Here is a 14,921-nt window from a genome sequence, read left to right on the forward strand (position 1 = left end):
AGAAGTTGAACAAACTTGGGTTGTTTTCTTTGGAATGACGGACACTGAGGGGAGACTTGACATATGTTTATAAGATTATGAGAGGCATAAACAGGGCAGGGAATCCGAATCTTTTTCCTAGGATAGAAATGTCAAATATGAGAGGGCATGTGTTTAAGACGAGAGTGGAGAAAGTTTAAAGGAGATGTGGGTGACTAGAACAGGCTGCCAGGGGTGGGGCTGGAAGCAGATACTACAGTGATATTTAAGAGGTAGGTGAGGGGAGGAGGCTGAAGTAAGAAGCTGGGAGGTGATATGTAGAAGGGGTAAGGGGATTGAAGAAGAAGGAATCCAATAGGGTTTAGAGTGGTCCATGGGAGAAAGGGAAGGAGGAGGGGCACCGGGGGAGGTGATAGCAGATGAGGAGAAGGGGTAAATGTGCAGGGCAAGTATTTCACACTGGCGTGGTAGGTGCCTGGAGCGTGCCAGGGCAGGTGGTGGGAGAAGATGTGAAGGTGGTGTTTAAAAAGCTGTTAAGACACAGAGAATAGTGGGATATGGGTCCTGTGCAGGCTGAAGAGATTTGGCACAGTTTTCAGTATAGACATTGTGGGCTGAAGGGCCTGTTCCTGTTACTGTTTGACAATCCTGAGAGGAACGTGACTTTTGCGCACTGCTTTAATTCAGGGTGCTGTTGCCTGGTTTCACACCTCACCTCAAGGCACACAATTCACAGACCTGGTCCATGGAGGCAGAACGGAAGCTGAAAGCAGTGCCCACATCCTGACACATCAGAGAACGAGGAGGAAGCCTGGTCAGCTCCCTCGAAGGTTTCGGCAGAGTGATGATAAAGCTCCTGTCAGCGACCAGAGAAGGACCATATTGCCCAGGACAGGCAGTGAGACAACGCTTGGTGGGACCGATCCAAGGAGCTTGGCTGTGAGTAACCAGCCACTTTGGCACTGTGTTTCTGTCTGGGGGGGATGGTTGTGGGCAGCAGGGGGCTGCCTGAACTATTTTGTTTGTTGAACCTCCTTAGGAGTGATTTCCGGAAGGGATGGCACATTGGATAGAGCTGCTGCCTGCCAGCTTTAGCCAGCTGGGCTCAATCCCAAGCTTGGGTGCTGTCTGTGTGTGGAGTTTGCATGTGCTCCCTGTGATGGCGTGAGACCCCCCCCCCCACCGTCCCGGGTGCTCGAGCCAGAGCCCCTGGTCTGTCATCTCTGAGTTCATGGGGAGGTGAAAGGCTCAAGTCTGCTGGAGGTTGGAGGCTGAAGAAGGGCTGCCCTGGGGTTAGAGGGCTGTGTATGTGCATAGGTAGGGAAGGGGGAATGGCCTTTGTTTGCTGTTGCTGTTTTTTGTTTGTTGTGTTCTGTCTATCAAGGACGGTGGGCATGCTATGTTGGTGCCAGAATACGTGGTGGTACTTGTGGGCTGCCATCAGCACATCCCTAGGTGTGTTGGTTATTGACACAAATGACACGTTTCACTGTAAGTTTTGAAGTGCATGTAGGAAATAAATCTAAATTTGCTCCCGTTTCCCTCCTCATCCCAAAGAACATGAAGGCCTGTGGATTAACTGGCCGCTACATAATGTCCTTGGTGTGTTGGTGAAGGATAATATCTTTGGGGGAAATTGATGGGATTGTTGGGAAAGTACCTCATAGGGAATCTGTTCTCTCAACAGGTGTAGGACCAGAGGGCACAGCCTCAGAATACAAGGACATCCCTTTAGAATGGCCATGAGGAGGGATTTCTTTAGCCAGAGGGTGGTGAATCTGTGGAATTCATTGCCACAGCCGGCTCTGAAGGCCAAGTCATTGAGTATATTTAAAGTGGAGGTTGATGGGTTCCTGATCAGTCAGGGCTTCAAAGGTTATGGGGAAAAGGCAGGAGAATGTGGTTGAGAGGGTAGTAAATCAGTCATGATAGCACACATGATGGCTGAATAGCCTAATTATGCTCCTATATCTTATGGTCTCAGGGGATGTGAATAGTCTCCTTTTATGTCCTATGTGTGATTTAAAGATAACAATGAAAGATTAGTTTTATCTGTGACATACATGGAGACAGACAGTGAAATGCATTGTTTGCATCGAAGTGAGGATTGTGTTGGGTAGTCTGCAAGTGTTGCAGCACTTGCCCACAGGTTACGAACCCTAACCCGTATGTTTTAGGACTGTGGGAGGAAACCGGAGCACCCGGAGGAAAACCACAGGGTCACGGGGTGAACAGACAGCGGCAGGAAATGAACCCCGATCTGACAGGTGGCACCGTAAAGCATTGCGCGAACCGCTATGCTACTGTACCGACATGGATGGGAGCACGCCAGGGGCAATGCTCTTCTTCTCACCCTCGTTGGCACGGGTGTTAGCGGGTTTTGCGGGTGCTGTCAGAGTAGGCTGGGTGAGTGGCAGAGCACACGGAGATGGTGGAGGGAGTGAATATCTAGGGTGGTGGATGGAACACCAGTCAGACGGGATGGTCTCAGTGCTGGTCTCAAAAGCCCATAGCTGACAAATTTCTGTATTTAAGGCACCAATATTGTCAATAACGGAGAGACAAGAGACCACGATGGTGGAATCTGGATCTACACATAAAGTGCTAGAGTAATTCAATGGGGTCAGGCAGCATCTGTGGAGAGAAATGGACAGTTGATGTTTCGGATTGAGACCCTTTGCAAGGGGGAGGTGTGGGAGCCATTATAGAAATCTTTAGGAATAGGTGGCACAAGGTCCCTTTCTCTTCCATCGAGCACCTCCACTCCACCTGTTGATCTCCTGGTGTCCAGACATTTCAGTTTTATTTCCTGTTCTCACACTGGCATGTCTGTCTAGGGCCTTGTCCACTGCCAGGTACCCTCCTCACCTCTCTCCCTCCATTCCCTGCCCCTTCCCTGCTCCGCCTTTCTCTCCTGTCAAATTCAACCATCTTCAACCCTTTGTCACTTCACCTCTCAACTTTGAGTTTCTGATACCATTCCATCTCTCACTCAGGTCCACCAATCACAAGCCAGCCCTCCCACACCACCTCCTCCCGGCCCTGCCACCCACCATTTTATACTGGCTATCTCCTCTCTATCTTTTAGCCTAGGTGAAGTGTCTCAACCGAAATGTCAGCTGTTCTTTCCTGTCCATAGATGCTGCCTAACCTGCTGAGTTCCTCCAGTGCCTTTGTATGTTAATGCAAGAGGGGTGCAGAATGGAACCCTAAAACTGGGGTACCTTGAATCCAAAGGGAGTAAAGAGAAGTGTTTGACCAGCTTTATTTGTCATATGTACATCAGAACATCTGCATCGTCGGGCAGTACAGTCCAAGGACGTTCTGGGGCAGTCCACAAGTGTCTCAAACGTCACACATCCGCTCCACTACTTACTAACCTGAACCCATTTGGAACGAGGGGGGCAGCCGGAGCTGTCAGTGGAAGCCCACGCCACCACGTACAAACTCCTTACAACCAGTGGCAGGAATTGAACCGCAATCAGTTGTCGCTGGCGCAGTGAAGCATTACGCTAACCATTCTGGGAAGTGGGGTCTTGATGAGTGGAAAGGGGAGCACGGGAAATGGGGCCCCATTGAGTGTAAGGGAATGCAGGATCCCAGAGAGTCAGGGGAGAGAATGGCAGCTTAGCAGTTAGAGGGAAGCTTTATGATTGTAGTGACCCAGGTTTAGCTCCCACCCCTGTCTGTAAGGAGTTTGTACATTCTGCCCGTGACCGCGTGGGTTTCCTCCCACATAGTAGGTTAATTAGTTACATGGATGTAATTAATTGGGCAGCACAGGCTTGGGCTGGAGGAGCCTCTTACCATGCTGTATCTCTAAATAAAAAAAAAATTACCTGGTGATCCAGATGTAGATCCATTGGGATTTAATTGCCCTCTTTCTTTGTCCAGATGAAGGGTCTCGACCTGAAACTCACCTACTTATTTCCATCCATGGATACTGTCTGACCCATTGAGTTCCTCGTGGTGACTGTCTTCAATGTGCTTATTTTACAGTGGGACCTTTCCACCATGGAGAGACTCCTCTTGTACCTTGCTGTCCTCGGCCTCCTCACCTCCTTGGTGAAGATCTCTTCCGCCGACCTCTGCGAGATCTGTAAGTGCCCCAAGGATGGTGAGAATATAGTCTGGTGCATTAGCAAAGGGCTGTCAGAGATTCCCAGTACCCTACCGCCAGACGTCCAAGAACTCTTCCTGCAATACAACAGCATCTCCACTCTCCTTCCAGCAGACTTCTCAGCCGGGGTTGCCAATGGCTCGCGTCTGGGCAGGCACCTCTTTCTCCTCGATCTCAGCCACAACCTCTTCACCTCTGTACCAACTCAAGGACTGGAACTCCTGACCCAGCTGAAGAAGCTCTTCCTCAATAGCAACTTCATATCCTCCTTGGCACCTGGGTGCCTGCAGCCCCTCACCAGTCTGGAAGAGCTGCACCTGAGCAGCAACCCCCTTCACTTGGTTGAGCCTGGGGCCTTCGCTGGCCTCGCCAGCCTCCAGGTATTGATGCTCAACTTGAACCAAATCACGGCCATTCCCTCTGGCATCTTCAGTGAGCTGAGCCAACTGGATTTACTTCAGCTGAATGGCAACTTGATCTCGGAGATCCAACCAGGAGCCTTCCAGGGACTGGGGAACCTGAGCCAGTTGTTCCTCCGAAGTAACAACCTTTCTGCCCTGACTAGGGGATCCTTTGATGGGCTCGACCGACTTCACGTCCTGAGCCTCACAAATAACCAGATCTGGTTGGCTCCTGAGGAGGTCATGAGACACCTCAAAGCACTGAAAAACCTCTACTTGAATAGTAATCAAATCACCATCTTCCCTGGGGTTCTCTCTGCACTTGAAGATCTGACCTTGCTGGACGTCAGTAACAATGGGCTCAGCAACCTGCCAGTGAATGCCTTACTTAACCTGACCAAACTGAGGAGACTGGATTTGAGTCTGAACAACCTCACTGGCCTACCCCCACAAGCCTTCCAGAAGCTCGAGAACCTGACTGTACTAAACCTGTTCAACAATGCCATTGAGTCACTGCCTGCCAAGGTCTTTGCTGGCCTCATGAATCTCAAGGAACTACACCTGGACAACAACCGGATCTCGTCCCTCCCTCCAGAGATCTTTCAGGATCAGTCAGAGCTGAGGGAGCTCCAGCTGGACAACAACCTGCTCACTCAGTTGCCTGAGGGGGTCTTTGACCAGCTAAACCACCTGAGAACTTTGTACCTTGACAACAATGGGCTGGAGCTCATTCCCAAGAAGGTTTTCCGCAGCCTGAGCTTCTTGAGGGAACTGCAACTGGACCACAACCATATTGCCTTGCTCCCCAGGGGCGTCTTTGCCAGCTTGAAGAACCTGCGAGTGCTCCAGCTCAGCCAGAACCAGATCTCCCATCTCCGCCAAGACACCTTTATGGGTCTGGCCAACCTGAAGGAGCTGCAGCTAAATGGGAACAAGCTGACCACCATCCCACTGGGAGTCTTCAAGGAGCTGAGGAAGCTGAGAGAGTTGCATTTGGAAGGGAATTCCCTGTCCACGGTCAAGAGCACTTTGTTCCAGGACATGCACAAGCTCGAGGTCCTCCAGCTCCAGTTCAACTATCTGGACTCCCTTCCCCCCAATGTCTTCTCGGGGTTACGCAAGCTACAGAAGCTGCTTCTCCACAGGAACCAGCTCCACACCTTGAGCCCCAACACCTTTGCCAGGCAGGGCCACTTGCAGGAGCTTCACCTAGACCGCAACAAGCTGTCAGCCCTGCCGGATGCTCTGTTCCGGGACGTCCCCCGGCTCGCTCTCCTGCACCTTGACCACAACAGACTGAGGCAGCTGAGCGCTGGCCTGCTGGCATCACTCAGGCACTTGGAACAGATCCACCTGCAGGGCAATCCCTGGATGTGCAGCTGCCCCTCCATCCTCCACCTGAGAGACTGGCTGCAGAAGAACCCCAGCAGAGTATTGGACACACCAGAGTGCTCCTCCGATCGAACGCCAGTGGCAGCCGTGAAGAATTTTTCCTTCGTGCCCGCACACTGCTCCTCTGCCGTGAGGACATCTCCATCCACTCTTCCAGCCGTCCTCCTCCTCTTCTCATCACTGCTTTCCCTCAGACTTCCCTTCTTCTGAGGACAGTCCAGTTCCAGATGACCTCTGCTCTCCTCTCATCCCAACACCTTTGTGAAAGTACTGTAAATCATTCAGCCCCCCAAACCTTCAAAAGATTACAATATGCCTCACCCACTTTCCTGGCCTTCACCCTCGATTTGCCCCTGCTCTTTAGAAATGCATCGAAGTCTTAAATAACACATCTCCGTAGGCTCTCAGAAACTCACCGTTGAACTGCCTGGGACATCAGCTGCAGGATCCCCTCTTTGATTCTCTCCAGCCCTCCTTTCTCCTGTAAGCAGCTCCTATAACCCTCTGTCTGTGTCCCGGATTTAAACCAGCTGATCTAATACCCCACTGTGTGGCTTGGTGCCCTACATTGCTTGGTCACACCTCTCTGAAGGTACTCGGGGTGCTTGCAGCTTTTAAAATGCTACGTAAATGCAGACTGTGTTTTTGCTATAGAAGCCCTTTACAGGAACATGAAACTGTCTCCAACTTTTGGAATTAACTTCAAAAAATTACAGGTAACATTATTCTGAGTTCCTGAATTTCAATCTACTTTTCATCTTTTTTTCTTCAGTCCTACTGAAGGGTCTCGGCCCGAAAAGTTGACTGTACTTTTTTCCAAAGATGCTGCCTGGCCTGCTGAGTTCCTCCAGCATTTTGTGTGTGTTTCTTGGATTTCCAGCAACTGCAGATTTTCTCTTGTTCGTAATTCTGCTCCTATGTCTTATGGTCCAATTCACAACTCACTGGGAGAAAAATTCCACCTAATCTTTATTTAAAATGAAATGACACACCTTTCCCCTCCAATTATGAACTGCACCCTCTGCGTGCACTCTTTTCTGTTTCATTAACCCCTCCATCTGCCCGTCATTCACACACTCCTCCCACTGGGTCCCCTCTCCCCACCATACCTATTCCCCCTCCCTCATTTTATTCCATGCTCCACCTTCCTCTCATCAAATTCCACCATCAGTTGACCTCTAGGATTAAAGAGATTAGCTTTATTTCTCTGAAGTACGTCAAAACATTCAGTGAAATGCATGTTTGCGTGAAATCAAATCAGCAAGAATTGTGCTGGGCCAGCCTGCAGGAGTCTGGGGTCAACATAGCACGCCCACAACTCTCTGACCCTAACCTGTACGTCCTTGAGGTGTGGGAGGAAACCAGAGTACCTGGAGGAAACCCACGAGGTCATGGGGAGAACGTACAAACTCCTTACAGAGAGAGGAGGGATTCAAACCCTGGTCTTATAGCTGGGGTGCAATAGCATTACACCAATTGCTACGCTAACAGGTTGCCCACGGTCACTGACTCCACCTGTCAGTGTTCAGCACTATTTCCACTCTTCCATCCTGCTATTGCTCTTCATCAGCTGAGTCCACTCATCACCTGCCAGCTTCCACTCACCTCTTCATATTGGTGATCTCCGCTCTACAAGGGTCTTGACCTGAACTGTCAACTGTCCATTTCCTTCTGTAGATGCTGCCTGACCTACTGAGTTCCTCTGACCATTTGTTTCTTTTGCTCCATAGTCCCAATTTGCTCAGTCGATCCAAATAACACAACCCCTTTAACCCTGGAATCAATTTCTGTGAACTGCCCGCTCTCCTTACGATGAGATTCTCGGGGCTTCAGTCCCTTTCCTTTCCAATCCAGCCAAAATGTCGACTGCTCATTCGCTCCACAGGTGCTGCCTGATCTCTTGAGTTCCTCCAGCATTCTGGGTGTATTGCTTTATGTGTGGCCCCACCAATACTCTGTACAATAGCTTGGAACCCTATTTCTCCTACCTTTTCCCTGTAACATTTGACACCCTGACTAATCAAGTGTGGCGGGGTGGAGATAAGTCTCTACCAAAGAAGATGTAAGGTGCTCTTTCCCTCCACTAGCCTGCAGGTCACCCATGGGCAAAGTGTAGCACCAGCTTTGTCCCCTGATCAGGGTCATGTGAAGCCATGAAGCAGGAGCTGGATGGCCTTATGAGCAACTGGTGCATATCACGTGTCCTGGTTATCACTGACGCAGGCAGGCAATCTCTGGACAGTATTAATAATGGCTGGGGACTAATCAAGAACCTTACTAATTTTTCATGAAAACAATCCTGCCAAACACCTAAAGTATGTTAAAAACTACTTATGGACATGCTGAGAAGCCTTTGCTTTCTTTAACTTACAGATTTAACAGCCTGCTGTACTTTTGTTTGCAATTCGCAGATGCCTGCAATGCTGACTCAGAGTTACGGTTACATGTCAATATCATGTTCCTGGACCTTGCACTGCAGTCTTGTGGTAAATATTACGCTGTACTCGCTGTTGTTAGGTTTCTTAGAATTAAAATGAGGCTTTTAAGAAACCACAAAACCTTGTTGCTGCCTGCTGATTCAGCCTAAAGATCTTCACCTCCACACCAGTTCTTATGAAGGGTCCTACACCTGTAAAGTGGACTGGTTCTGTCACCACAGATGCTGCATGACCTGCCGAGTGTTCCCAGTTCCACTGGAGAGTGTTCCGGATTTGTTTTTATTTCAGAAATTCAGGATCTGCGGCATTATACATTCCCAGATCCTGGCTATCCTGTTGGAGAAGATCCAGGCATTGTTGTAACCCTTCTTGAGGGCCAAAAGGGTTCTGAAACAGTGCACAGCAAGATCCCATGCCAAGTTTGACCCAGTGATGAGGAGAATCCCCACACCGCTGTTCACCTGCAGCTCAGATGGTTGGTTTAATGCGTAAACAGTTGCGGGATTATTCAGTGGACACAAAATGTTGGAGGAGCTCAGCAGGTCAGGCAGGGCAGCATCCATGGAGGGGAATGAAGAGCTGATGTTTCGGGCTGGGAGCGGGACAGAAGCCAGGTAGGAAGGTGGGGGGAGGGAGTGGCAGGTGATAGGTAAGGCCAGGTGAGGGGGAAAGTGGGATGAACTGAGAAGTTGGGAGGTGATAGGTGGAAGAGACAAAGCAGTGAAGAAAAAGGAATGTGATAGGAGATGATAATGGACCATGGAAGAAAGGAAAGGATGAAGGGAACCAGAGGGAAGTGATTCTGACGCGGCAGTTTGGCCGATCACACCTCTGCTCGTAGGTACTGCATTGACAAGTAGATGTTACGTCTATAGTGTTAGGGATCAGTCAGCTGCTCTTTGGGAAACCATGAAAACTTCAAAGTCCGTGCCGAAGGCTTACTCTCACCTAGTCCCACCGACCTGCACTCAGCTCATAACCCTCTATTCCTTTCCTGTCCATATACCTATCTAACTTTACTTTAAATAACGATATCGAACCTGCCTCAACCACTTCTGCTGGAAGCTCGTTCCACACAGCTAGCACTCTCTGAGTAAAATAGAGACTAGTTGGACCAACTCAATGTGTCAGCAGCATCAATGGAAGAAAATGGTATTTCGGGCCTCTACTACCCAGTGTGTCTCGTTGTCCTTCTCAAGAATGCATGGAAGGTGTTAGCCTCATCCTTCTAGTCTGAGATTTGAACGGACAACTTTCTAACTCAGAAGCAAATGAACAATTTGCTGTGACACAGCTATCATTGGGGTTGTTGATGAGTAACATAATCTCATTAGGCAACAGAACTCTGCGTGGCTCAGTCTGGGGGACTCTGTTGGAGTCAGCCATCCAGGCATAAAATGCTGGAGGAACTCAGCAGACAGGGCAGCATCTATAGAGATGAATAAACAGTCCATGGTTTGGGCTAAAACCCCGCGGAGTTCCTCCAACATTTTGTGTGTTGCTCTAGGTTTCCAGCATCTGCAGAGTCTCCTGTATCTATGATTCGTTGCTCCACTGCAAAGTTTCATTGAGGTATGGCTACGCTGAAGAAGTTTTAATTTTCTCTTTGGAGACCTAATGAAGGATCACAGTGCGAAACACCAACTGTTTATTGCCCTCCATAGCCTGACCTGCTGAGTAACTCCAGTATTGTGTGTGTGTGTGTGTGTGTGTGTGTGTGTGTGTGTGTGTGTGTATGTGTCTGTCTGTGTGTGTGTGTCTCTGTGTGTGTGTCTGTGTGTGTGTGTGTGTGTGTATGTGTCTGTCTGTGTGTGTGTCTCTGTGTGTGTGTCTGTCTGTGTGTGTGTATGTGTGTGTGTGTGTGTGTGTCTGTGTGTGTGTGTCTGTGTGTGTGTGTGTGTGTGTGTGTGTGTGTCTGTGTGTGTGTGTGTGTGTGTGTGTGTGTGTGTGTGTGTGTGTGTGTGTGTGTTCTATCCAGGCAGCCAAGTTTACCTGGATCCCATGCCTCTGAGATTGAAAGAGTACAGAGAAAATTTACAAGGATGTTGCTGGGACTTAAGGACCTGAGATATAGGGAAAGGTTAAATCAGTTAGGACTTTATTCCCTAGTTGATGAGAGAGTAAGAGGAGATTTGACAGAGGAATACAGAATCATGAAGGATCTAGATAGGATAAATGCAAGCAGGCTTTTTCTTCTGAGGTTGGCTAATACTAGAACTATAGATTAAGGGTAATAGTGAACTATTTAAGGGAAACCTGAGGGGTAATTTCTTCACTCAAAGGGAGGTGAGTGTGGAACCAGCTGCCAGCAGAAATGATGGATGTGGGTTCAATTGCAACATCTAAGAGAAGTTTGCATTGCACATCGATGGGAAGGGCATGAAGGTTATGATCGAGGTGCGAGTTGATGGGATTGGACAGAATAAGACCATAAGACATAGGAACAGAATTAGGCCATTCAGCCCATTGGGTCTGCTCCACCATTCCATCATGACTGATTTATTATCCCACTCAACCTCATACACCTGCTTTCTCACCATATCCTTGACTGATCAGAAATCTATCAACTTCTATCTCAAATATAACCACAGACTTGACCTCTGCCGCAGTCTGTGGCAGAGCATTCCACAGATTTACCACACGCTGGCTAAAAAAAGATCCTCCTTTCCTCTGTTCTAAAAGGTGGCTCCTCGATTTTGAGGCTGTGCCCTCTAGTTCTGGATCCTCCCACCAGAGGAAACATCCTCTCCATATCCACCCTATCTAGTCCTTTCAACATTCGGTAAGTTTCAGTGAGATCCTCATGCGCTCTTCTAAATTCCAGTGAGTACGAGCCCAAAGCTGCCAAACACTCCTCATATATTAACCCCTTCATTATAATCTTCCAGAAATAGTAAGGGACAGAGGGTCCAGTGAGATGGAGGAACTGAGCGAAATACATGTTAGTAGGGAAGTGGTGTTAGGTAAATTGAAGGGATTGAAGGCAGATAAATCCCCAGGGCCAGATGGTCTGCATCCCAGAGTGCTTAAGGAAGTGGCCCAAGAAATAGTGGATGCATTAGTGATAATTTTTCAAAACTCGTTAGATTCTGGACTAGTTCCTGAGGATTGGAGGGTGGCTAATGTAACCCCACTTTTTAAAAAAGGAGGGAGAGAGAAACCGGGGAATTATAGGCCGGTTAGCCTAACGTCGGTGGTGGGGAAACTGCTGGAGTCAGTTATCAAGGATGTGATAACAGCACATTTGGAAAGCGGTGAAATGATCGGACAAAGTCAGCATGGATTTGTGAAAGGAAAATCATGTCTGACGAATCTCATAGAATTTTTTGAGGATGTAACTAGTAGAGTGGATAGGGGAGAACCAGTGGATGTGGTATATTTGGATTTTCAAAAGGCTTTTGACAAGGTCCCACATAGGAGATTAGTGTGCAAACTTAAAGCACACGGTATTGGGGGTAAGGTATTGGTGTGGGTGGAGAATTGGTTAGCAGACAGGAAGCAAAGAGTGGGAATAAACGGGACCTTTTCAGAATGGCAGGCGGTGACTAGTGGGGTACCGCAAGGCTCAGTGCTGGGACCCCAGTTGTTTACAATATATATTAATGACTTGGATGAGGGAATTAAATGCAGCATCTCCAAGTTTGCGGATGACACGAAGCTGGGTGGCAGTGTTAGCAGTGAGGAGGATGCTAAGAGGATGCAGGGTGACTTGGATAGGTTGGGTGAGTGGGCAAACTCATGGCAGATGCAATTTAATGTGGATAAATGTGAAGTTATCCACTTTGGTGGCAAAAATAGGAAAACAGATTATTATCTGAATGGTGGCCGATTAGGAAAAGGGGAGGTGCAACGAGACCTGGGTGTCATTATACACCAGTCATTGAAAGTGGGCATGCAGGTACAGCAGGCGGTGAAAAAGGCGAACGGTATGCTGGCATTTATAGCGAGAGGATTCGAGTACAGGAGCAGGGAGGTACTACTGCAGTTGTACAAGGCCTTGGTGAGACCACACCTGGAGTATTGTGTGCAGTTTTGGTCCCCTAATCTGAGGAAAGACATCTTTGCCATAGAAGGAGTACAAAGAAGGTTCACCAGATTGATTCCTGGGATGGCAGGTCTTTCATATGAAGAAAGACTGGATGAACTGGGCTTGTACTCGTTGGAATTTAGAAGATTGAGGGGGGATCTGATTGAAACGTATAAGATCCTAAAGGGATTGGACAGGCTAGATGCGGGAAGATTGTTCCCGATGTTGGGGAGGTCTAGAACGAGGGGTCACAGTTTGAGGATAGAGGGGAAGCCTTTTAGGACCGAGATTAGGAAAAACTTCTTCACACAGAGAGTGGTGAATCTGTGGAATTCTCTGCCACAGCAAACTGTTGAGGCCAGTTCATTAGCTATGTTTAAAAGGAAGTTAGATATGGCCCTTGTGGCTACAGGGGTCAGGGGGTATGGAGGGAAGGCTGGGTTCTGAGTTGGATGATCAGCCATGATCATAATAAATGGCGGTGCAGGCTCGAAGGGCCGAATGGCCTACTCCTGCACCTATTTTCTATGTTTCTATGTTTCTATTCCCAGAATCATCCTCATGAACCTCCTCTGGACTCTCTCCAATGAGAACACATCCTTTCTGAGATATAGTGCCCAAAACTGTTGACAATACTCCAAGTGCAGCCTAACTAGTGTTTTATAAACCCTCAGCCTTATCTCCTTGTTTTCATATTCTATTCCCGTTGAAATGAACACCAACATTGCATCTGCCCTCCTCACCACAGACCCAACCTGCAAATCAAACTTCTGGGAGCCTTGCACGAGGACTCCTAAGTCCCTTTGTCCCTCAGATGTTTGAACCTTCTCCTTATCTAGGCAATAGTCTGTACCCCGAAACCTCATCCTTAATAATGGACACCAACACTTTTGCAACCACTGAGGTTAGGCTAACTGGCCTATAATTTCATTTCTTTTGCCTTCCTCCCTTCTTAAAGAGTGGAGTGACATTTGCAATTTTCCAGTCCTCTGGAGCCATGCCAGTATCAAGTGATTCTTGAAAGATCATGACCAATGCATCCATTATCTCTTCAGCAACCTCTCTCAGGACTCTGAGATGTAGTCCATTTGGTCCAGCTGACTTATCCACCTTAAGACCTTTGAGTTTGCCTAGCACTTTTTCCTTTGTAATAGCAATAGCACTCACTCCTGCTCCCTGACACTCATAGACCTCTGACACACTGCTATTGTCTTCCACAGTGAAGACTGATGCAAAGTACCCATTAAGTTAATTTGCCATTTCTTTGTCCCCCATTACTACTTCACCAGCATCATTTTCCAGTGTCCAATATCAACTCTCACCTCTTTTTACTCTTTATATAACAGAAAAAACTTTTAGTATCCTACTTTATATTATTGGCTAGTTTGACCTCATATTTCATCTTTTCCCTTCTTATAGCTTTTAGTTGCCTTTTGTTGTATTTTAAAAGCTTCCCAATCATCCAACTTCTCACTCTCTTTTGTTACCATATATGCCCTTTCCTTGGCTTTTATGCAGTCCTTAACCTCCCATGTCAACCATGGTTTGTCTGGGCCATGAAGTCTGCATTCCAGTTTATGGTCTGGTCCGTGGACTCAGGACTCCAAGTCTTCCAGCTGTCCCTTGTTTCAGTTGAGTTAATCATAGGCACCTGATTCCCAACTTAGGGCTTGGAATATAAGTAGCCTTGGGGGTTGAGTGTGAGCTGCTGGTTTGTCTTCTCAAGACCCCCTGGGAGCAACCTGCCGGTGGAAGGCTAGAGTGGCCACTTGCCATCTTTAGGCTGCGTTGGGGAACCATCCCCTCATGGAGCCTTGCTGTCAGTAGTCTGAGCTGTCTTTGCGGTATGGATTCGGCTGTTTCCTGAGCCAGCTGAGTGGCTGCCTGCGACTCTGAGCTAGGTAGGGATCCGGCTGTTTCCGTAGCCAGCCGAGATTGCTGGCCGAACTGAGACTCGGAGCAACCCCGATGTAGAGATGGAACTGTCTGTCATTCTTTGGTGTCTGTATCTTCTTGTCCTCGCCTCTGTGGGGTAAGTCAGGCCATTCTGCTGTTGCCCAACAGGTGGACCTGTCTCACCTTGGTGTGGAGATAAAGTTGAGTCCCGGCTTGTCTATGGATGAGTCCCGGCTCTATATCTATGTACTGTCCTCTCTCATGTTGGTGTCGAGTTAAAGATGAGTCCTGTCTCTCTGTTGATGAATAGTTCCCAGTCTGTCTCCGAGCTCCAGCCTCCGAGTTATCAGCCTCCACATTCCAAGACCCCAGCTCCCAGCCTGCAGCCTCAAGACCCAAGACCCCAGCCTGCAGCCAAGCACAAGAGCTGAGACCCCAACCTGTCTCCAAGCCTCAAGCCTCGAGACCCCAAGTCTCCAGCCTCGAGCCCCAAGCCTGTCTTCAAGCCTCCAGCCTTGAGACCCCAAGCCTCCAGCCTCACGACCCTAAGCCTGTCTCCAAGCCTCCAGCCTCAAGACCCCAGCCTCCAGTCCTGCAGTCATGTCCTGTACATGCCTGGTTCTGGGGCCCGAGCCCGAGGCAAGACCCAGGTTCTGCGTCCTTGTCCA

At 48.6% G+C, this 14,921-nt stretch overlaps 1 protein-coding gene across 1 annotated transcript; it reads left to right on the plus strand.

The window, feature by feature from the left end:
* The first annotated feature begins 803 nt into the window (after positions 1–803).
* LOC134353286 (insulin-like growth factor-binding protein complex acid labile subunit) lies at positions 804–8,420 on the plus strand. Its single transcript, XM_063061317.1, has 2 exons — positions 804–918; positions 3,979–8,420. The coding sequence occupies exon 2, from the start codon at positions 3,994–3,996 to the stop codon at positions 6,100–6,102; it is 2,109 nt and encodes a 702-aa protein (XP_062917387.1). The 5' UTR covers positions 804–918; positions 3,979–3,993; the 3' UTR covers positions 6,103–8,420.
* The last annotated feature ends 6,501 nt before the right edge of the window (positions 8,421–14,921 follow it).

Source organism: Mobula hypostoma, chromosome 10 (genome assembly GCF_963921235.1).
Source record: "Mobula hypostoma chromosome 10, sMobHyp1.1, whole genome shotgun sequence".
NCBI classification, from domain to species: domain Eukaryota; kingdom Metazoa; phylum Chordata; class Chondrichthyes; order Myliobatiformes; family Myliobatidae; genus Mobula; species Mobula hypostoma.

Excerpts from the sequence above, each read along its gene's own strand:
- LOC134353286 (XM_063061317.1), top strand. The coding sequence starts at position 3,994 with ATGGAGAGACTCCTCTTGTACCTTGCTGTCCTCGGCCTCCTCACCTCC.